General features: G+C 47.0%; 4 protein-coding genes across 7 annotated transcripts in view; 2 read left to right on the forward strand and 2 right to left on the reverse strand.

Annotated features, from left to right (window-relative positions):
• Positions 1–508, reverse strand: part of lsm10 (LSM10, U7 small nuclear RNA associated) — a 1,313-nt gene extending 805 nt beyond the window's left edge. Inside the window, exon 1 of one of the 2 annotated variants that reach the window (XM_030347804.1) lies at positions 356–508. The gene's annotated coding sequence lies outside the window, so the exon portion shown is untranslated. The remainder of the gene's footprint in view (positions 1–355) is intronic. The other variant, XM_030347803.1, reaches the window with a different exon arrangement.
• A 137-nt stretch (positions 509–645) lies between these two features.
• On the reverse strand, positions 646–6,911 carry oscp1a (organic solute carrier partner 1a). Of its 2 annotated transcripts, XM_030347796.1 has the most exons (11): positions 6,553–6,911; positions 6,222–6,251; positions 5,935–6,089; positions 5,403–5,570; positions 4,755–4,835; positions 4,301–4,404; positions 3,729–3,857; positions 2,881–2,935; positions 1,789–1,940; positions 1,433–1,481; positions 646–1,077 (listed from the first exon to the last, which is right to left on the reverse strand). In XM_030347796.1, exons 1-11 carry the CDS (start codon positions 6,662–6,664, stop codon positions 943–945), a joined length of 1,170 nt encoding a protein of 389 aa, XP_030203656.1. In that variant the 5' UTR covers positions 6,665–6,911; the 3' UTR covers positions 646–942. The 2 variants fall into 2 exon arrangements, with proteins under 2 accessions (XP_030203656.1, XP_030203655.1); XM_030347795.1 differs by lacking the exon at positions 6,553–6,911 and having other exon boundaries at positions 6,222–6,509.
• A 735-nt stretch (positions 6,912–7,646) lies between these two features.
• Positions 7,647–13,767, forward strand: LOC115536053 (uncharacterized). Its single transcript, XM_030347711.1, has 3 exons — positions 7,647–8,084; positions 8,402–10,153; positions 13,581–13,767. The coding sequence occupies exons 1-3, from the start codon at positions 8,050–8,052 to the stop codon at positions 13,765–13,767; spliced, it is 1,974 nt and encodes a 657-aa protein (XP_030203571.1). The 5' UTR covers positions 7,647–8,049.
• zc3h12ab (zinc finger CCCH-type containing 12Ab) lies at positions 12,963–22,425 on the forward strand. Of its 2 annotated transcripts, none has more exons than XM_030347396.1 (6): positions 12,963–14,386; positions 14,629–15,227; positions 18,559–18,698; positions 19,623–19,857; positions 19,969–20,069; positions 20,461–22,425. In XM_030347396.1, exons 2-6 carry the CDS (start codon positions 14,794–14,796, stop codon positions 21,498–21,500), a joined length of 1,950 nt encoding a protein of 649 aa, XP_030203256.1. In that variant the 5' UTR covers positions 12,963–14,386; positions 14,629–14,793; the 3' UTR covers positions 21,501–22,425. The 2 variants fall into 2 exon arrangements, with proteins under 2 accessions (XP_030203256.1, XP_030203255.1); XM_030347395.1 differs by having other exon boundaries at positions 14,644–15,227.
• The last annotated feature ends 507 nt before the right edge of the window (positions 22,426–22,932 follow it).

Below are 22,932 nucleotides of genomic sequence, written 5' to 3' on the forward strand. Positions count from 1 at the left end.
TATGGTACGTTTGTTTACTAAAGTAGGCCTACTGTCAGAGGGACACGTGGACATTTGAACTGCTTTGCGCTGGAAGCACATCAAATAAGACGTCCTTGGATGACTAGTTTAATACGCAAGCAACTTCGGTTGTGCATGAGAAGGTCCATACACACAACTCCTATTATGAGGATAACTTTGGTTTATAGATCACTTTGCCTGGTTTCACTTTATTGTTGCATGGTTTTCAGTGGGACGTCCTTCCTGAATGTGGCTAATATACTTGCTAAAGGTTCCCTGCACAGCCAGCAACACTACACCCCTCGGTCCCAGAATATGGTGTTAACCGCACATCAAAAGCTAAAAGTAAAGTTACCTGTTATTCGTCAGAGCATCAACGCTTGTTTGACACTGTTGTGATGATCGAGGGGAAAGCTCGCCGCTCAAAACCAAAACAGATGACCAGCGAGGAAGAGACTGTGCTGACGTCACATGTTCCTGTAGTTGATGTACTACAGCGCCCTCTAGCGACCATCTCCATGTACCGACATGAAGGACTACGGTGCGTGATATTACAAATACAGATATTCAAAATGTGTTTATATGTATTAAGGTATAATGAGGAATTTCCAAGCAAATTGCTAAAAAATTATAACAAGTCACACGTGATTGGGTATATTTTATAAATAAAATACCTTCAGATTTTCTACCTTGCAAATATTTGTGCAACTGGCTCAATAAATTACAGAATATGAGAGAACATATTTACAGCACATTAAAAATAGTATACAGTATTCTATAGGACCACCATGGGTTTGAAAAGTGGGCGGGTGGATAGACCATTCTAAACGCTGGCTGGGTACTGGGGAACCAAACGCCGCGTTCAGGCTGCTAACTGAATTAGCCCTGTGGCTAATGTTACACCTAGCACTGGGCCGCGTTGTTAGCATGTGTCCATGACGGCTAGCAGGTGTCCATGAGGGCTAGCAGGTCTGCCCCCTTGCTGCTACTGCTGGAGCCGCAGGGTTCCTCTGTCGGTTGGTGCTGGTCCGTGAACACCTCCGCTATCCTGGCTAGCTCACTGCTAGCCTGGGCGTCCTGACGACACACAAACAAACCATCGAGAGGCTTCTGTGAAAGCATCTGCTTCGACGGCTTAATAGGCCTCATTCACATGGCGGCCATATTGGCTAGTTGAGTGGGATGGGGGAACCTTCTAGAATCTTTGGGGAAACCAACCACCTCGATGGAATTGCATTCTAAATGCTAGCCGAACTACAAACAATGCATGGAGTAGACATTGTTTCCAAAGATCCTAGAAGGTTCCCCCAACTAGCTAACCAAGATGGCCACCCGGTGAACAAGGTGCATAGACAGACATCAGGATGAGAGGGATTTGCACTGGCTGTACAGCGGACCGTAGCAGGGTTTTATTAAAGGTGAGGTGCTTTACCGGCGTGGCCTGGATGGTGACCACATCCCCAAATGATTCCCCTGGCTCACTGGAGAAACCAAGAGGAAGAGATGTTAACCTTTAACGTTATAGGGTTATTATGGTAACATGACGTTGCAACTGTAAAACTAAAGCTGCAACAAGCAATGTTTTTTCTCGCTCCACTTTTGATTGAGTCTCACGGTTCTCATGCATGCGGATCCACTGCAATGGGCAATAGTCAAACAACTCATGATTAATTAATGAACCATGATGCTCAATCAGAAAATATTTGAATCAAATGAAAGTGAGTGGAGCAAAAAATAGAAGACGGCAGCTTTAACCTGAGCTATAGAGTTTTAAATAGCTCCGCTCACGCCTCCTCCTCCTCCTCCCCTGGGTCCATGGTGAAGAGGTTGACCCGGTAGGCTGGGTCGGACCCGGGCCTCTGCAGGACCTCCAGGCCCCCCATCAGACGGGCCAGCAGGTTGAGCTCCTCCGAGGCCAGGGGGCGAGGGCTGGGGCTGCCCTGTAGCACGGACCGGGTGGAGTGAGTTACAGAAAACCACCACCTACCTCCACCTCCTGGTACAGAACCACCATCTACCTCCACCTCCTGGTACAGAACCACCATCTACCTCCACCTCTTGGTACAGAACCACCACCTACCTCCACCTCCTGGTACAGAACCACCACCTACCTCCACCTCCTGGTACAGAACCACCATCTACCTCCACCTCTTGGTACAGAACCACCACCTACCTCCACCTCCTGGTACAGAACCACCATCTACCTCCACCTCTTGGTACAGAACCACCACCTACCTCCACCTCCTGGTACAGAACCACCATCTACCTCCACCTCTTGGTACAGAACCACCACCTACCTCCACCTCCTGGTACAGAACCACCACCTACCTCCGCCTCTTGGTGGAGTGCGTTACAGTAAACCACCACCTACCTCCACCTTATGGTACAGAACCACCACCTACCTCCACCTCCTGGTGGAGTGAGTTACAGTAAACCACCACCTACCTCCACCTCTTGGTACAGAACCACCACCTACCTCCACCTCTTGGTACAGTGAGTTACAGTGAGCCACCACCTACCTCCACCTCTTGGTACAGAACCACCACCTACCTCCACCTCTTGGTACAGTGTTACAGTGAACCACCTTCCTCCACCTCCAGTTTTTTTTTTAAGTAATTGTTTTTAATTATGCACGCTTCAAAAAATTCTATAAATATATATTATACGTACATGGTGTATTTATATTTATAAAGCACAATTTAAACCAAGTTTAATCCAATGGAATACAAAGGAAAATGTGAAGTGTAGGAGGGAATTAACAAACTAGATAGAAGTCGATGTACTATATGATCTAAATAAATAATGTATGCAATCAGAGTCCTGTGGTACTGCAGGTAGACGCTAAACAGACTGGTGTGTGTGTGTGTGTGTGCGTGGCACCTTGGCGGCGCAGCTCCTGTTTGCGTGTGTCTCTCCCTCTTGGCTCACGCCGTATCTATAAAACCATCAGAAGCAGAAAACCCCAGGGTCACGAAGACAATGCCAAGAATGACAGCGCAGTCCGCCTGCTGCCATCAATGAGTGCCGGGAGACATTTGCATGTAGCCTCTTGGCAGAGGTATTTATCTCAGGTGACGTCTGAGGGAGGACAAGGAACCCCTTTCACGACCGAGGTCAGAGGACTACAGGTTGGATTAGATCTGTTTTGGAAATCGCTTCCGACTCTCACTGCGTAGTGCGTCAGAGTAGACGCATAAAAAACATCATCATCATTAAAACAAACCGGTTAATGAAGCTGAACTTCTTTAAAATATGCAAGTTCGTTATCTCGTTCCGTGTTTTTATTAATTAACATTTACATTTAGCAGACGCTTTTGTCCAGCGACTTACAATAAGTACATTTAGTCAGAAGTCAGAGAAAACCATATATCGCTGTCGGTACAGTAAGGATGTTAGTAGAAACACGTGCCTCGCACTAACAATTGTTAGGTTGACCAAGTACTATTAAGTGTAAGGACGTGCAACATACAATTAGTACGTAAGAGGGGGATGGGGGTAAGGGGGGATGCTTTGCAGAGTCTAGGTGAACTCTGAACAACTCGAGTCTTGAGCGAGTTCATTATCTTGATCTGGACGTTTCTATTGTGTTTCTATTGAAGGATCCTAGCGACTGAGGGACGAAAACAGCGATTGAAGGTGCTCAGTGAGGCCTCTAGCTGGGATCAGGAGCCCGTGGATAAGAGCGTGGTGGTAACTGTTCTCTAGTGTGTGGTGTGAGGGAGACCTACATGTTGGTGCCCAGTCTGGTGACTCTGTCTCCATGGAGGGAGAAGGAGCCCTCCCTCTCCGGGCTGGAGTAACTTCCCCCCGAGGGGAAGTGGGCCCTCTTCACCTCCCGCCCTCTGCTGTCCAACATCCTGTCACAACAGGAAGCGCACGTCCAAACGTCCCGAGGCATAGTTTACCGAGAAGTGGGAGGGAAACACAGAAATAAGATTCAATGTCAAACAATACAAATACTGTGGTGATGACATGGAACAGATTTTCATTTAAAAAGGTTTTAAGTTCAGGTTTTGCAGCCGCAAAAGAGCAAGAGCAAATCAAACGAGGTAGAATATGATTCAAATAAGAGGGAAAAATCAGCCATACGTCTATGTACAAAAAAAATAATATATCCATGAAATAGAAATATACCATGCGAGTAAAATTATTCAATAGTCCACATCTTTCAAAATTTAATTAACAATTCTAACACAGTCTGGACATCTACAGTTTGAATTGGAACGAGTTGGGAGGTTTTTATTTAATAGTCTGCATGGTTCAGTTCCCTGTGGGGGGGCTTTGCGGACCCTTCCCTTACCGTATCATCCCCGGAACCTCGGTCCCGGGAGGCACAGGGCCCGACCGGGACAGCACGAACCGCCCGTTTGGGTTCTGCACCTTATCCCTCAGGAAGAACGACACCTGGACACACAAAAACACTTTACTGTGGAAACAATAAGCCTAGGTCTGCTGTATTTGTGTATGCGTGTGTGATAATCACTGCTCATTGGTTAATGATGAACCCTTACTGATATTCGATTATTCGTAGGAAATAAACAGACACACAGCGTGTGTGTGTGTGTGTGTGTGTCTGTTTATTTCCTTTTGGACAATAGATGGTTTCATCAACCTAGATTTCCACACACACACACACACACACACACACACACACACACACACACACACACACACACACACACACAGATGCCGTGAAACAGAATCTGTTTGAGTTTAACCAAGTTAAAGCAGTTTTAGCAGAGCAGAAGACTCACTCGAATGTGCATGTCCTGGAGGAAAATGAGCAGTGTTTGCCTTAGAAGTTGAAGTTCAGCGTCAGACAGGGTTGTGTACACCTAGAACCACACACACACACACACACACACACACACACACACACACACACACACACACACACACACACACACACACACACACACACACACACACACACACACACACACGTGACACTGACACACACACACACGACACAAAAAAAACAACTAAGACTGGATTCCCCCGGGAGAATCCTGGGGTGAATCCAGTCTTAGTCGTAGTCAGGCTTCCCCTTTCAAGCAGCAGGGCCTAAATATCCTGAGGAATTTTGAAGGTGATGCCAGAGCTGTAAAATGGTTATGGGTTAGAAATGCAATCGCCGTCCTTCAGCACATCTCTTCCCTGTCTGGTCTTTCTTATCAATGGGCGTTCTCATAACTTCACCTCAGGTCCATTTAGGCGACCATAGAAGAACCAGGCAGGGGGCGCTTTTGGGCTATTTTACAAATCTTGTGCTCGTGTTCTTTTCTCTCTTTTTTTTTTCTTGTTTTCTTGGTAGTAATTTTACAAAAGTGTGAATGTAACACAACTGATGATGTGACGCATTTAGTTCAGCACTGTTGTCGAACAACGCCCTCCCTGCGCACCTCGATGATCCGGCGCTGCGTCTCGTCCACCTGGTTCAGGACGTTGGGGGTGTCTTCCACGAACCTCCTGACCGAGTCCAGGTGGTTGTAGGAGATGAGCAGCAGGTCCCTGGGCCGGGGACACAGGACCAGCTGGCGTTTGAACGCCATGGCCATCAGCTCGTAGAGCTACGAAAAACATGTTTTAAATTAGAACATTTTATCGACTGGTGTAGCCCATAACACATTCCAGAACAATACACAGTAAAGGAAGACGCTAGGGAAGACGTGGTCATGTGTTTTGGGAGAATATTCGTTGATAATGATTGTGTCTTTGCGCGGGAACAAAATGGCCGCATTTAGCTCATAGGACCTACCCTGTCCATGCTGCTTGAGACTACAACCGGGTTCCAGAAAAACACGGTAAAGGACTGGTGACGTAGTAAGAGACTAGTGTTGACTATGGGACTTTGGGAGACTATTCGTTGAAAGCGATCGTCTTTGTACGTGACTTTGTACAAAATGGCCGCGTTGATCTCATGGCGGGACCCACCCTGTCCATGCTGGCGGGGCTGAGTCTCATGATGGAGGTGTGCGCTAACCGCGTCAGCACCGTCTTTAGCGTCCGGTGGGAGTACAACGGCTGCGGTTTGAAGAGCTGGTCCATGAAGTCTTTACTGAACATGGTCCTGATGATGGTGACCATCACTGTGGGGGGGGGGGGGGGGGGGGGGGGCAATCATAGTATTCTGTGTGGAGATGTTTATGGATTGTAGCTATAACTACTGATAGTTATAACAGCTAACTATAAAAACAATAGTTGAGTAGAGACCGACATACCTCTTTTTCTGTCCTGTTCCGACCAGACCCCTGCAACCGTGTGATAATGCACAAAAACAGAGTGGCTTTTGGAAAAAAACGTGTTGTAATGTTTTGAAAGGCTTAGGTATGCCCAAGGGTGTGTGTGCATTTGCATTTTGCAAATGCAAATTCTACAAAAAACGTTTGTCATGCAAGGATATATTGCCAAATCAAATTATCCTTGACTAATTTAAACGTTGCATGGAATTTGTGAGGTGTGTGTGTGCCTCTCTCTCTCTCTCTCTCTCTCTCTCTCTCTCTCTCTCTCTCTCTCTCTCTCTCTCTCTCTCTCTCTCTCTCTCCTCTGTACCTTTCTCTGGGCAGTCCCCAGCCTTGTTGGGAGCCTGAAGCCGTTGGTCCAGTATGTAAAGCATTTCTCCTCCCATGTTGATAAAAACCAGCGGCAGAGTCCTCATAGACATGGCTGCGCGTGTGTGTGTGTGTGTGTGTGTGTGTGTGTGTGAGCCAGGCAGCTAGGATCCACAGCCCGTACTCAAGTCTTGTACGGATGGTTGTCGTAGGCAAATCAGCTGCAGTTCAATCTCATTCATTCCGTGACGGGATGCACAGATGCCATCGCTTCAAGTGTTGGAGGAAATACCAAAATACCAACGCATGCCTTTAAACAACTGACACTCACACACGTACCACACACACACACACACACACACACACACACACACACAGCGACGGCTAGCCTCGTTAAGAAGGTCCAGGTGGCCGAAGGATTAGCGACAGCCAGTCTATAAGCTGATTGGTCCACCTAAGTATGACTTCTGAAGCCCGGCCCAGCCAATCAGAGAGGGAGACGGACGCAGGACACTTGAAGGGGTCGTGTCTCTTTGGGATTGATATCTTAAAGACATACATGTCATCATGGGACACTTCATGGCACTGTATCAAAAAGGATCAGATGGTGTACTTGTTCCCAGTGGTGGGGTTGGCGTGTACTCCGAGTTGATAGACCTTGGGTTTGGTCCCCTTCGTGTGCACATCCTACCTTGTGTTCACTATCCTACAGCGAGAGACTTTACATTAAATTACACTTGTAGGAAGTGACTGTCTGATTACAATTGCAGTAAGTGAAAGCCCGTTTACAATTCCCAAATCTGTGGCCCTACTTATTTGAATTAAACTACACTTGTAGTAACTGTTGGTTTACAATTGTACTAATTAACTGCCTGTTTACAATTCCCAAATCTGTGGTGTTCCGTAAGTTTCATATTCAACCCACACTGAGTGAGTCAATAAAACTCTCAAGATCACTTGGTCTAGTTTTTGCTTATTAAGTACATTTGGTATGAATGATAATGTGTCATTCCATTTGATAAACTCATTTAACTTAAATGGGAGTGGATTTAAAATAGAATTTTAAAAGTGAGATTAATGCGAGTTTACTCACCAATACAATTAATCGCGATGAAATCTTTTAATTGTTGCCCAGCCCTAGTTATTTCCATAAGCCTTCATTTAACTCACTATCTCGTCTTACACCTCTCACAGGTTTTACTATGTCCACGCCGCCCTATCTGTTCCTCCTGTCTCCACGTTGTCTCGCTCTCTCGTAGTGAAAGATGACGAGGTCCAAAGATGCAAATGGCGGCCTATCTCCAGGGACGGGTCAGTCTCCTCCGACGCTGTGTGACCACACTGCCGGCTTCATGACTGAGGTGTCTCCGGACTTGACCGTAGGACGTCAGCGAATGATGAAATGACTGAGGAACAACTGATGTCACGCAGATAGAAAGTCGGAGGAAGACATTTTACCCTTGGTTACCCGGACTACGGACGGTTCGGCAGACTTAAAATGGGTATTTATCGGTACCCCTGGGTTCTGCCTTTGTAAGTATCTCGATGATTGTTATATCTGAAGCGAATGTAATCATCATAACATATTGCAGTATTTGCAGTATATTACGTCAGAGAATTCTTACAAATCTTTTCTTTGCATGTTTTTCTTTTAATTATAATGATTTTGTTAAATTATGTATTAACAATGGTCTGAAATATAGGCTCAACTTTAATTAGGAAAGTTGTGAGTTTTCATCTTTCTCTCTCTCTCTCTCTCTCTCTCTCTCTCTCTCTCTCTCTCTCTCTCTCTCTCTCTCTCTCTCTCTCTCTCTCTCTCCCCCTCTCCCTATCTGTGTCCCTCTGCCCAGAATTGTTGCAGCCCTCACCTCATGCTCAGAGACGGGCTTCAACGACGACGATTATCTAAACGAGGGTTCCTACAACCTGAACTGGATGGAGTCCATCCCTGACGACACACCCCTTTCCACTCTCTCCATCCCGGGAACGTACGAGAGCCTCACCCTCCACGGGGGCCCCCACATGATATGTCAAGTCTGGTCCTTCGGCACGCAACTCAAAGCCGGGCTGCGATACTTCGACATCCATGTCGGGAATTGGTTCCTCACCCACCAGAGCGTTGACGTCCGAGACGGGTTCTGGATGTTGTGGCAAAAAACTGAACTGGACGAAGTAATGAAGACAGCCTTGGACTTCCTAGAGACGCATGCCAGCGAGACAGTGCTGCTAAGACTAACGCTGCACGGAGCGTACCGTAAGATAATCGAAGGGCTGATACTTCACCTGGTCAGGCAGCACACGGCTCAAGTGTGGACAGAACTCTCTGTTCCCAGCCTTGAACAAGCCCGGGGTAAGATTGTGTTGGTTCAAAGTGACAGTTTCAGCACGGGTATTGTTTACCACGAGCCCGGCTTCCCAAATGACCACAAGTTTAAGAGCTTTGAGGACCAGGTGACTAAAGTGAAGGAATATCTGTGGATCGCTGAAAGTATTTGCGACCGCCATGTTGTTCTGACTGATACAACGGCGTCGTCTATCTTAACCAGCCCCAAAATGGTGGCCAGAGGCTTCAACAGTTACCTTAATGACATGGTTCTGGGATACAAGAGGATTGGTTCCCTTATGGGCTGCCTGGGAGTGATTACCATGAACTTCCCCAGCTCTGAGCTCATCAAGAACATTATAGAAATCAATCCCTGTGTTTGTGGAGGGACGGGAGACGCAGGAGGGCCTGACCATGTAATATCTGGCCCTGAGAAGGATGATGGCACGTTGGCAGGGTCTCGAATCATGACTGAACAAGGGTCTGATTCCTTAGAGGAGATTCAAACCTCAACTGAACCAGCGTCCGATGTGGTGGAAGAGACGCACAGTTCTATGGAAGCAGGGTCTGATTCTGCAGAAGAGATACAAACAACAGAACCAGAGTCCGATTCTGTAGAAGAGATAACAAGTACAACAGAACCAGGTTCAGATTCTGAGGATGATATGGTTGCTACAACCGAATCATGGTCTGATTCCGATGAAGAGAGGGTTACTACAACAGTATCAGGGTCTGATACTGAGGAAGAGATGGTTACTACAACTGTGGTAATGCCCCCTGGACCACATGATGGACCAATTTGGGACATAACAATTAGAGGGATTGATGAAAATCTAGAGTCGACAACTGATCCAGCACGCGGTTCTGAACATGAAGCTGATACACCAACCACAACTGAATCAGGGTCAGACTCTGGAGAAGAGATACAAACAACAACTGAATCAGGGTCCGATTCTGGAGAAGAGATACAAACCACAACAGAATCAGGGATAGATGTGATGGAAGAGACACCTACTTCAATAGAACCAGGGTCCGATTCCACAGAAAAGATACAAACTACTACAAAAGCAGGGTCAGAATCTGACGAAGAGATACAAACCAAAACAGAATCTGAATCTGATTCCTCAGAAGAGATACAAACCAAGACAGAAGGTTCAGATTTTGTAGAAGAGAAACAAACAACAGAACCAGAGTCTGATTCTGTAAAAGAGATACAAACAACAGAACCAGAGTCTGAACATGTAGAAGAGATACAAACAACAGAACCGGAGTCTGAACCTGTAGAAGAGATACAAACAACCGAACCGGAGTCTGAACCTGTAGAAGAGATACAAACAACCGAACCGGAGTCTGAACCTGTAGAAGAGATACAAACAACAGAACCGGAGTCTGAACCTGTAGAAGAGATACAAACAACAGAACCGGAGTCTGAACCTGTAGAAGAGATACAAACAACAGAACCGGAGTCTGAACCTGTAGAAGAGATACAAACAACAGAACCGGAGTCTGAACCTGTAGAAGAGATACAAACAACAGAACCGGAGTCTGATCCTGTAGAAGAGATACAAACAACAGAAACGGAGTCTGAACCTGTAGAAGAGATACAAACAACAGAACCGGAGTCTGATCCTGTAGAAGAGATACAAACAACAGAACCGGAGTCTGAACCTGTAGAAGAGATACAAACAACAGAACCGGAGTCTGAACCTGTAGAAGAGATACAAACAACAGAACCGGAGTCTGAACCTGTAGAAGAGATACAAACAACAGAACCGGAGTCTGAACCTGTAGAAGAGATACAAACAACAGAACCGGCGTCTGAACCTGTAGAAGAGATACAAACAACAGAACCGGCGTCTGAACCTGTAGAAGAGATACAAACAACAGAACCGGAGTCTGAACCTGTAGAAGAGATACAAACAACAGAACCGGAGTCTGAACCTGTAGAAGAGATACAAACAACAGAACCGGAGTCTGAACCTGTAGAAGAGATACAAACAACAGAACCGGAGTCTGAACCTGTAGAAGAGATACAAACAACAGAACCGGAGTCTGAACCTGTAGAAGAGATACAAACAACAGAACCGGAGTCTGAACCTGTAGAAGAGATACAAACAACAGAACCGGAGTCTGAACCTGTAGAAGAGATACAAACAACAGAACCGGAGTCTGAACCTGTAGAAGAGATACAAACAACAGAACCGGAGTCTGAACCTGTAGAAGAGATACAAACAACAGAACCGGAGTCTGAACCTGTAGAAGAGATACAAACAACAGAACCGGAGTCTGAACCTGTAGAAGAGATACAAACAACAGAACCGGAGTCTGAACCTGTAGAAGAGATACAAACAACAGAACCGGAGTCTGAACCTGTAGAAGAGATACAAACAACAGAACCGGAGTCTGAACCTGTAGAAGAGATACAAACAACAGAACCGGAGTCTGAACCTGTAGAAGAGATACAAACAACAGAACCGGAGTCTGAACCTGTAGAAGAGATACAAACAACAGAACCGGAGTCTGAACCTGTAGAAGAGATACAAACAACAGAACCGGAGTCTGAACCTGTAGAAGAGATACAAACAACAGAACCGGAGTCTGAACCTGTAGAAGAGATACAAACAACAGAACCGGAGTCTGAACCTGTAGAAGAGATACAAACAACAGAACCGGAGTCTGAACCTGTAGAAGAGATACAAACAACAGAACCGGAGTCTGAACCTGTAGAAGAGATACAAACAACAGAACCGGAGTCTGAACCTGTAGAAGAGATACAAACAACAGAACCGGAGTCTGAACCTGTAGAAGAGATACAAACAACAGAACCGGAGTCTGAACCTGTAGAAGAGATACAAACAACAGAACCGGAGTCTGAACCTGTAGAAGAGATACAAACAACAGAACCGGAGTCTGAACCTGTAGAAGAGATACAAACAACAGAACCGGAGTCTGAACCTGTAGAAGAGATACAAACAACAGAACCGGAGTCTGAACCTGTAGAAGAGATACAAACAACAGAACCGGAGTCTGAACCTGTAGAAGAGATACAAACAACAGAACCGGAGTCTGAACCTGTAGAAGAGATACAAACAACAGAACCGGAGTCTGAACCTGTAGAAGAGATACAAACAACAGAACCGGAGTCTGAACCTGTAGAAGAGATACAAACAACAGAACCGGAGTCTGAACCTGTAGAAGAGATACAAACAACAGAACCGGAGTCTGAACCTGTAGAAGAGATACAAACAACAGAACCGGAGTCTGAACCTGTAGAAGAGATACAAACAACAGAACCGGAGTCTGAACCTGTAGAAGAGATACAAACAACAGAACCGGAGTCTGAACCTGTAGAAGAGATACAAACAACAGAACCGGAGTCTGAACCTGTAGAAGAGATACAAACAACAGAACCGGAGTCTGAACCTGTAGAAGAGATACAAACAACAGAACCGGAGTCTGAACCTGTAGAAGAGATACAAACAACAGAACCGGAGTCTGAACCTGTAGAAGAGATACAAACAACAGAACCGGAGTCTGAACCTGTAGAAGAGATACAAACAACAGAACCGGAGTCTGAACCTGTAGAAGAGATACAAACAACAGAACCGGAGTCTGAACCTGTAGAAGAGATACAAACAACAGAACCGGAGTCTGAACCTGTAGAAGAGATACAAACAACAGAACCGGAGTCTGAACCTGTAGAAGAGATACAAACAACAGAACCGGAGTCTGAACCTGTAGAAGAGATACAAACAACAGAACCGGAGTCTGAACCTGTAGAAGAGATACAAACAACAGAACCGGAGTCTGAACCTGTAGAAGAGATACAAACAACAGAACCGGAGTCTGAACCTGTAGAAGAGATACAAACAACAGAACCGGAGTCTGAACCTGTAGAAGAGATACAAACAACAGAACCGGAGTCTGAACCTGTAGAAGAGATACAAACAACAGAACCGGAGTCTGAACCTGTAGAAGAGATACAAACAACAGAACCGGAGTCTGAACCTGTAGAAGAGATACAAACAACAGAACCGGAGTCTGAACCTGTAGAAGAGATACAAACAACAGAACCGGAGTCTGAACCTGTAGAAGAGATACAAACAACAGAACCGGAGTCTGAACCTGTAGAAGAGATACAAACAACAGAACCGGAGTCTGAACCTGTAGAGGAGATACAAACAACAGAACCGGAGTCTGAACCTGTAGAGGAGATAACCAGCACAACAGCAACAGGGTTCGATTCAATCGTAGATCTTGAAATCTCTGAACCAGGCTCCAACTCTGAGGAAGAGATACAAACCACAACAGATTCAGAATCCCTTTCTGAGGAGGAGATACAAACCACAACAGATTCAGAATCCCATTCTGAGGAGGAGATACAAACCACAACAGATTCAGAATCCCATTCTGAGGAGGAGATACAAACCACAACAGATTCAGAATCCCATTCTGAGGAGGAGATACAAACTACTACAGAACCAGCATCCAATTCTGAGGAAGAGATACAAACCACAACAGTATCAGCATCCAATTCTGGGGACGAGACACACACCACAACAGAACCCGGCTCTGATTCTGATAGAGAGACCCTCTCCTTGGAAACGTCCGAACTGTCCCTTAATCCCGATCCAGATCCCCCAGGGTCAGTGCAGGTTTTGCACCCAACCGAAGAGCCGACAGCCCAACCGGGTCTTATCCTCCAGGACCAGCCTGCAGCCCACCCTCTCCCAGCCCCGGAGCTCTCTAACCCTGACCCAGGCGGGTCACAGCCAGACCCACCAGCCTCCCAGCATCCACAACCTGGGCTCCCAGTTCCCCCCCAGATCCCAGTCCGGTACACCGAATCGGTGCAAGACGTGCATCTCCGGAGACGAAAATGCCATGAGATGAAAAAGATGATTCGTCGGCAAAAAAGGTCTTGTGGCTAAATTCATAAAACAAAAGACCAAATAAAGTTGTGATTATGAGCAAGTACGGCTTCTTATTTAAAAAAAAATACAGTGTCTCTTTGTGTATCGTATTGGGTATAATGCCATCAACAACACTATTGATTTGTGTGTGTGTGTGTGTGTGTGTGTGTGTGTGTGTGTGTGTGTGTGTGTGTGTGTGTGTGTGTGTGTGTGTGTGTGTGTGTGTGTGTGTGTGTGTGTGTGTGTGTGTGTGTGTGTGTGTGTGTTTGAGAGTGAGAGTTCACGTGAGTGTGTCAATACAACCTGAAAGAAATATAATAATATCTTCCAGCGTTGTTTTCTTAAAAGGCGTTCCTGACACATGCGTACCGGCCCAACCTCTTTTGCTCCGGTGTTCCTTCTACCCCAATTTACTCCTGTCGCTCTCACACACTCCTCTGAGATCAAGAAATCATCGCCGACGTGCTCTTTATCAGATCAAAAAACCGCGTCGGCGTTGGGAGACTTTCAGACCCTTGTGTGCGTGTATGTGAGTCGAAAAGGACGCACAACAAAGGCGACGCCGTGTAGCCTATAGTTGGATGGTTATAAATATTACGGTAAGTTTCTAACATTACCTCTTAATACTGGAAGGAATTGTCTGTTTACCTTTAGTCTTAATTTACATATTTAAGACCCTGCGTGTGAATAAGTAGACGAATAGGCTTCAAAACCAACCGACGCATCCCATGTTTTACTGTCTCTATACATCATATTAGTTAGTGTTAAAGGTGTGAATGTGGTTTATTTCATCAGTATTTTTGAGTCTGATAGGTTTTATGATGTATTTTCTTTATTGAAGTCCATTTGCTGACAGGTGTGACACATTGACGGGACGGTCCCAGACAAACCAACATGATCAATCGCCGCCACCCTACAGCAGCACCAGTGTGTGGATAACACTTCCCGAAGGACAGGAGCAAGGCAGGCATGTGCTGAACAACCCCGGGTCCTCCGGTCCACCTGAATGGACCTCAAGCTCCACAACCCCGGGTATCGTACCCCGGGAACTCCTCCAATCAGTGACCGCATGCAACGCGGCTCACCCGCCTGCTCCCCGGCCAACTCCCTCCTCGTCAACGGAGAAAACCAGATCGACTTCTTCCGCAAGCTGGGCTACTCCGCGGCCCAGGTGCGCGCCGTCATGAACAAGTTCGGCGCGGACACGGACCGGGTTCTGGGGGAGCTGGTGCGGACGGGGGCGAGCCCCGAGGCGCACGAAGAAGAGACGGCGCTGACCAGGACCTCCAGCCCCAGCAGCAGCAGCTGCGTATCTGAGCCGGGGACCCGGAGGGGCAGCAGCAGGGATCCAGAGGGCCCCGAGTTCCAGGAGGAGGGGGTAGAGAGCCTCGCCGAAGCGCTGAGGCCCATCGTTATCGACGGAAGCAACGTGGCCATGAGGTTAATAAACTAATATCCTTTTCTGTTTTGTGCTTTGCTTCAACTTGATTTCCCTCATGTTAATTCCTTGAGGTACATGGGAGAAATATAGAGTAGGCCTATAATCATAATTATATCTATCACTTGTAAATTCACCAGCCTTCTTTTTAAAAAGTAGTAGAAACAGGCGGTGAAGTTAGAGATCACAACCAACTGAACCAAGTGACACGTTCCTCGACGCAAGGGCGTAGATTTCTTGTGAGGAGAGATCCTCTGCGTCTTTCTCGTATATCGCATCATCTCTCCCCGTCTTCGTTTAATGCGGCCTGCATCACCTTCTCTCCCATGATGGTCAGCTGTTTGTGGTTTTCCCTGTCTTATCTGGTTATCACTGGTTATCACATGCTTGCTACATCCTATATAATCCAGATAACCTAACAGACACACTCACGCACGCACAAACAGTGACTATTCTCAGCGCATGCATTTGAGGAAAATAGCGAAATGGCAATTATAAAAACAACAATAGTAGGCTATACAATAGTATTGCGTAGACTTCAATAGAATGAATAAATGCCCTTCTCCAGCTAGAACTACTCATGTTGATATCGCTGCGTTGCAACACCTCTACCCCCCCCCCCCGTCTTTTGCGACTGATCTGTTTTATAATTTAATAGGAGAACGGAATCTTTGTCTTTGCTTACCAAGCAGATGTGTACAATTGGTGCTATTCTAAATGTTTTACTGCATATGCACCAGCAGATAATGCATCGAACAAAGTTGAAGTCAGGCGTGCGTCATACGTTATTTCATTTAGTGTGTGTGTGTGTGTGTGTGTGTGTGTGTGTGTGTGTGTGTGTGTGTGTGTGTGTGTGTGTGTGTGTGTGTGTGTGTGTGTGTGTGTGTGTGTGTGTGTGTGTGTGTGTGTGTGTGTGTGTGAAAAAAGCTCAGACCAAACTTACGCCCTTGCCTGGTGTGTGTGTGTGTGTGTGTGTGTGTGTGTGTGTGTGTGTGTGTGTGTGTGTGTGTGTGTGTGTGTGTGTGTGTGTGTGTGTGTGTGTGTGTGTGAAAAAAGCTCAGACCAAACTTACGCCCTTGCGCAGTCCTCTTACAGTGTCCACAATTGTAAACTACATTCAGCGATCATTAATTACCGCTATCTGCTAGGCCTATGTATTGATCATTCATCTCAATTGCAGTTGGCGCTACAAGCCAATGTTTACTTGCACGATAGGTGGCTTTCGATAGCATGATGTGCAGTTGTATCGCAACTGTTACTCTTGTTAGAGTGATAGCCTACTTTAAATTCCTCACACATGGATCCAAACTAAAAAAAAAGTACATCTTCAAAATATGGATGATTAAGAACACACACCCATTTATAATAATTATAGGATTAAAAAATTGGCCGTAGGCATGGGCATAACACACCCTCCTACCCTAAAGAACTCTTCGCTTAAAGTGCTTTTTTTTGGATTGAATTCAAAAAGTTCTGGGCTTGTATTAATGGCAGCCTGCCAGCCCCTATGGAAGAGCACGTATATTGAGGGCTCATTCCAAGGAAGCGAGAACACGATTCCTTTTTTCATGGGATAACACAATAATACGCCAAAATGTACTTTTAATTCCAATTTTAAAGAGTGCATATGCCACTAAATTGTACACAGTGCCCCTTTAAGGTAATATCACTATTCTTTTAACTCTCATTTAGTTTCCTTTACATCAACGAGTGCTGATATTAATTGAGAACAGCCATAAGCCATACGGTTCTGGGTTCAGTCTCCTATTGTATCTGTACCCTATGTATCTGTTGAGATTCTACACCCTGACGTCTGAATACACGCTTTGCATAATAACTGTATGTATGCTGTGTGTATGACTCAATAGTAAATACCAGGCCCATGACGCAAGCACTACAATGCCACCACCACACCATTAACTAAAATGAACTGATGCATGAAGGGTTTTAATGTTTAAACCGAGCACACATGGCAAGTCGTCCCCTCTTTCATACGTTAAGTGTCGTTGAAAGCAAACACCTTGCTGTCTGAGATGTAATCTGTGGGAATAAAAAGAAAGGTTGATAATATACAGTATATATATATACAATATCTTCAGTTTAGTATCTGTCTCGTCGTTTACGCAAACGTTTACATCTCACACAAGATGCATTACAGAACGGACCCCAAGTGTGCACCCCCCCCCCTCTCTACTATTCGTACAGTCAAACACTCACACATAAACTCTCTGTCACGCTGTCACACACCCGCTTCCCCCCCAGGCCTCATCCTCCTCGGCTCAGTCCAACTAACACACGCATTAACGCCTAGTCATTCACTCAATCACTCTGTCACTCACTCATCCCCCGCCCGCAGCCGTCATCCGCCTCCTCTTCGTCTCGGCGCGCAGGGACAGGTACGTCCGCGGGCCCGCCCAACCCTCCGCTCTCGCCGGTATGCAAATCTCTGCATGCAAATCCGTGTTCCTCTCTCCGTGTCCTCTTCTGCGTCAGCGCCGTGTGTTCTCGCGGGCAGCAGCCCTGTCTGCACTGAGGCACGGGAACAGGCCTGACCGCATTGTGTCACGTTGTCAGCTCTCACGAGTCGATGCCTCCAAGCCCGTGCAAATAGCTCCGCCTCTTGGCGCGGTCGACTAGGGTTTGATCCAGCATTGAACCGCAGCAAGCCCTGAGAGAATAGGGCGCGTTGTTCTTCCCATACTATTTACGACCTGCGTCTTTGAACTGTTTGTGTCCCGTTCGGGACAGTAGATGGAGGAAGGCTTTGGTCTGTGGAGGGTAAACCGCTACGGTAGAGTCGTGTCTTTATAATAGCTTTATGAACAGTAAAGTCATGTTTATAATGTCTTTATGAACAGTAAAGTCATACAAATAAAGTGGTTATGGTGTCAAACATGCTCTGGGATATATTCCTACACTTACTCCAAGCCTTTTGTGTACTTTTTTGCACTGCGCAACTTGAACTTGCACTATGTAACATCACCAGGGAAGACAAACAAATTATTTTAATTATATTTAATAAAAACCTGGGCTTATCCAACCTACAAGGGTTGGTTTTACAGGTTTTACCCTTGAGTCATTTATGAAACTCCCTTTTGTCCAAAGTGTTTATAGTGGATTAAGATACAAGTCACCAAGATACTCCTCACGTATGGGCTTCTAAGCCTACAGGTAGGAATCGAACACAGAGCCTTTCTTCTGGGAAAACCTGCCACAGCCATTACTAAACAAAAGGGATGGCTGCAATGGAGTGTGAATAATTTGGACCAAAAATTCCCCTTCCTTAAATCAATGCAATTTTGCTTCCTCCAATCTTCCCCATCACGCTTTCAGCCACGGGAACAAGGAAGTGTTTTCCTGTCTGGGGATTCAGTTGGCTGTCAACTTCTTCCTGGAACGAGGCCACTCGGACATCATCGTCTTCGTGCCGTCGTGGAGGAAGGAGCCATCGCGCCCAGATGTCCCTATCTCAGGTGAGCCAGTAAAGAGCCTCCAATAGGCCTACTTCAGCTAGCAGCCATACTTTGGATCCAATATGGCCGCCAGCTCATACTGGAAGATACTTCATTAATTCCATTCCTGGGAAATATTGGTGTCACAGAGAAAAGCACAGAACATTTAGCAGAAAGTAAAGAGAATCATAGGAATTTTCAAAGTAATTGCAAATAAAACCTCACAAACATTACATTGTTAATGTAACGTTAAATGCTACATTATTGGAGTGTGTTTTGGTGTCCAACATCCTTCAGTCATATTGGACCTGCCTCACTAATGGACGTATGCATATTCATTTTAGCGTGTGGGTCGTTGTAATCAGATCAAACATTATCTCAACTCTACATCTAAAGTAAAGGAAATTAACTGGGTTTTCACTGAGGAAATTGTCTGTCAGGGAAGCACAAACAGGAAATTACCCATGAATCAATCTTATTTTTATCCAGTACATCCACATTTCTTTCAACTAGAAGTGCTTCCACAAAGTACAATCTGTATTCAACAGCCTATGCTGGAAAAGTAAACACTATCGTGACATTTTTTGGCATGCTACCAAATCGTAAAGATATAAATGTTTGTATTAATTCCCTTGGCGGTTATGCCCTTTGGCAAAAAACTGAAACTGCTTCTCAGCGGTGAGAACGCTCACAATTTGTGAATTAATTAACGTATCAATGTTCAAGCATAAACTTTAACTGTTCAAAGTGCAGAATAGTGTAGCTAGGGTGTTCAACTCCTTGCGCAAAGTTACTGGGTTCGATTCCCCTGATGTCGACCTGTGGTTTTCTCGGAGCACATTGCCCTCACCCTCCAACCTGCTGCTTAAGGACATGAATTTGAATTCACTGTAAACATTAATAATAAAATCCGTTATGTGAACCCATCTTTGGAAATCCGTGAAGACCAGCACATCCTGCGCGACCTGGAGAAGAAGAAGATCGTGGTGTTCACGCCGTCCCGCCGCGTGGCGGGGAAGCGCGTGGTGTGCTACGACGACCGCTTCATCGTCAAGCTGGCGCACCAGTCGACGGGCATCGTCGTGTCCAACGACACGTACCGCGACCTCCAGGGAGAGAACCCCGAGTGGAGGCGCTTCATCGAGCAGAGCCTGCTCATGTACTTCTTCGTCAACGACAAGTGAGTGCTGCTCCCCTCTGACCTCAGAATAAAAGCATGACGACATAACGACGGAGTACGTCAGTCGTACCCCGACTTAGCTTGACGTGCGGGTTGGATTCCTCCCGTCAGGTTCATCGTTCCAGATGACCCCCTGGGTCGCCACGGTCCCACCCTGGACAACTTTCTCCGGAAGGTTCCAAAGATGGCCAAGAAACACCCCTGCCCGTATGGTGAGGACATGGTCACACGACGTAAAAAGGGTTTCCTCTTGGTGGACTAGCATACCGCACAACATTTATGGTGATGAGGTCTACATCCGTTAACACTTGGTTGTGTTGAGGACACCGACACTTGGTCGTTCTCAGACAACTGCCATTCTCTTGTGAGTACACTGTGCACTATTTTCGTTAATGTGGTGCTTTTCAAGCCACTCAAAGGCCTCACTCAAGAGCCCATTACTGGTGATTAGTAGACACCTGGGTGATGCACGGCCGCCAGGGGGTGAGCAGTGCACCACAACGCTCACCCCCTGGCTGGCTATCCCCGTGGGGAGGCGAGGAAACGGGGGGTTTGTGTTGGTGTTCCGGTGTTAAACCGTCACGTGCGTTTGTCTTCATTCAGGGAGGAAGTGCACCTATGGGATCAAGTGTAAGTTCCTCCATCCAGACAGAGGCCCCCAGTCCAACCTGGCCCTGGCCGATGAACTGCGGGAGAGGGCCAAGTCCCCGTCGTCCCACCACAGACCCGGGTCCCTCTCCTCTGGGGGCTCTCTGGCCTCTGGGTCGTCCCAGTGCCTCTCCCTGGAGGAGGAGATGGCTCAGAAGCTCTCCCTGCACCACCAGCCCAGCAGCGCCTCCAGGAAAGGCCCCGTGAGTGAAAACGTTGTGGTCAACGGAGGTGCCCCGAGCGGCAGAAGACAGCCCGCCAGGAAGGAGAAGGCGTGCCCGCCGCCTCCTGGTGACAGGGAGCCCCTGAGGTCCACTGGATCCCAGGTACAGCTGGACTCCGGACTGGGCTCCATAGAGAACCAGTCCACCGACGTCTCCTGGGAACACGGGGGCTGGCGCTACGGGGAGGGCTACGGGCTTAGCCACCCGGTGCTTAGCCAAGAACCCCTGTACTACCCGGCTAACATGCGGCCATGCAGCTGCTGCTCGCACCCCCCCCCATCCCAGGCGAACCCCGCCACCCCCCACCACCACCCCCACCACCACCAACCTCACCGTCCTTTTCAGAATCACAGCACGGGGCCGCCCGCCGGTGCCCACACCCCAGACCCGATGGCCTACGGCCCTCCCCGTTACCTCGGATACGGTGGGACCCCGTATCCGAGGAGCATGCACGCGCACAGCCAATCCACGGACCTCCAGAACCGAATGGCCTTCCAGCCCGCGGAGGCGGACTATTGGTCGGATCCGTACTCGCCGGCGGGTCCGTACACCTTGCCTGGAGAGAGGCCCGCCCCCTGGGGCTACCACCAGCCCCCGGCGCCGCCCAGCCCGCCCGGTGGCGGGCGGGAGACGGTGAGGAAGAAGCTCCTGGCCATCTTCAACAGCCGGCTGGTGGACCAGGCCATGGAGATGTACCCCCACGTGCTGGACCCCCAGGTGCTGGTGGCCGAGATCATCATGCTGCAGGGCCAGGACCGGGCCAGGAGATAGGGGTCTCAGGACTCGGGGGACCCTGGTCCTCATGGGATCCACAGGCCGTACGAGCCTCGGTTACAAAGCTGTCGTTTGTCGTCACTGTATCGTGGCGAAATGTGTTATGTATTAGCACTGTACACCGGTTCTACTTGGAACGAATTTATGTTGTTAACTATATTAGATAACAGGTTGTCCCCCGGGGATCGAGGGCCATATGAGTCGACTGTTGATGCAAATTGTATCTTTAATCGGGGGCCGAGTGCCAAGTGGGTTTAGGAACTCCTTGGGGTTCAGGAGGAAGGAGGAAGTATTCTGACATTTGTAGGCATGTTGCCCAATCGAGGAACGTTTGAAAGGGTTGCCTTACCCTTTGACACGTTTTAAATGTTTTGCGTTTGATGGATTAGCTAGTCAAGTTTAGTCCTCTTTATTTGTATAGCTATGCTTCAATGCCCCATGGGACATTGAAGCAGTTTGTGTTCACTGTGTATGTAAGGGCCCTTGTCCTTGGACTATTTGTAATGTTAAGTGTGGTAGCCTCCAGTTTCAACTTGGTACGTTTTTAGCTTATTTAGTTTGTTGTACGCATCGTGGCTGAACTCTGTGAACCCCTGGAAGACAGGACACAGTGTCCACACAACTGCACATTCTCCCCCTTCCATGTTCCCACAAGAGGCGTGTCTGTACAAGTATGTTTTTTGCTGAACACCCAATAGCACAATCCCCCCTCCCCACACACACACACACCTTTAAATATTGTCTACTCCTATGACTCTTCTTTTATTCCAGTTGTGACAAACACCTCTTCTTGGGTTCCTACATTCTGGTTTGGTCCTGTCAGCATGTGACTGGGCCTTCCTTACTACTGCAGGCTTATACATTGTTTTTGTTTTTATAACATACTCAATAAAAAAAATTAAATTATATTTTCTATTTTTCATTTAAGTTTGTCAGTTTTCACTAAAAGGTAAAAGAAGGAAAGAGAAAGATAGCAAGTTCCTTAGCCAAGCGATGCGGTAGTGGCCAGAATAACTCTGAATGGGTCAGACTCATGCAGGAACAATCCTGTTCAAGCTGAACAAGATTCAATTAGATGTGGGTGAGAAAGACAGGGATGGGACTTCCCCCAATGACGCTCTGCTTATCAGCCTCGCCAAGTGCCTCGCCAAGTGAGCTGCAAAGAATAATCTTGGTCCAGACGGAGTTACCAAACCATGCAGAGTAGAGTTTTGCTGGCTCATGTGAGATGTTCTTGAACGAGTGACTGTAGAGATGTTCACAAGCACACATTTGAAGTCGCTTTAACCTGAGTGGTACCTTGAACACACGCAGAGCAAACTAGGGTAGGACACGAGAAAAACAACATCTGAACGTTAACCACAGCTAAACATTTAGTTTGATGAGCTTTATGTTTCCTGCAGGGTTGCAGTACTCTCCTCCCTTAAGT

This window comes from Gadus morhua, chromosome 22, assembly GCF_902167405.1.
Source record: "Gadus morhua chromosome 22, gadMor3.0, whole genome shotgun sequence".
In the NCBI taxonomy this organism is placed as follows: Eukaryota; Metazoa; Chordata; class Actinopteri; order Gadiformes; family Gadidae; genus Gadus; species Gadus morhua.

Coding starts and splice junctions, on each gene's coding strand:
- oscp1a (XM_030347795.1), bottom strand. CDS start 6,393: ATGACAAACGTTTTTTGTAGAATTTGCATTTGCAAAATGCAAATGCAC. Junction 5,571..5,934: donor GCCCCGCCAGCATGGACAGG/GTGGGTCCCGCC, acceptor TGTTTTTCGTAG/CTCTACGAGCTGATGGCCAT. Junction 4,405..4,754: donor TCCAGGACATGCACATTCGA/GTGAGTCTTCTG, acceptor TTGTGTGTCCAG/GTGTCGTTCTTCCTGAGGGA.
- LOC115536053 (XM_030347711.1), top strand. CDS start 8,050: ATGGGTATTTATCGGTACCCCTGGGTTCTGCCTTT. Junction 8,085..8,401: donor TACCCCTGGGTTCTGCCTTT/GTAAGTATCTCG, acceptor CCCTCTGCCCAG/AATTGTTGCAGCCCTCACCT. Junction 10,154..13,580: donor ACAGAACCGGAGTCTGAACC/TGTAGAAGAGAT, acceptor CTTATCCTCCAG/GACCAGCCTGCAGCCCACCC.
- zc3h12ab (XM_030347396.1), top strand. CDS start 14,794: ATGGACCTCAAGCTCCACAACCCCGGGTATCGTACCCCGGGAACTCCT. Junction 18,699..19,622: donor CCCAGATGTCCCTATCTCAG/GTGAGCCAGTAA, acceptor AAATCCGTGAAG/ACCAGCACATCCTGCGCGAC. Junction 19,858..19,968: donor TACTTCTTCGTCAACGACAA/GTGAGTGCTGCT, acceptor TCCTCCCGTCAG/GTTCATCGTTCCAGATGACC.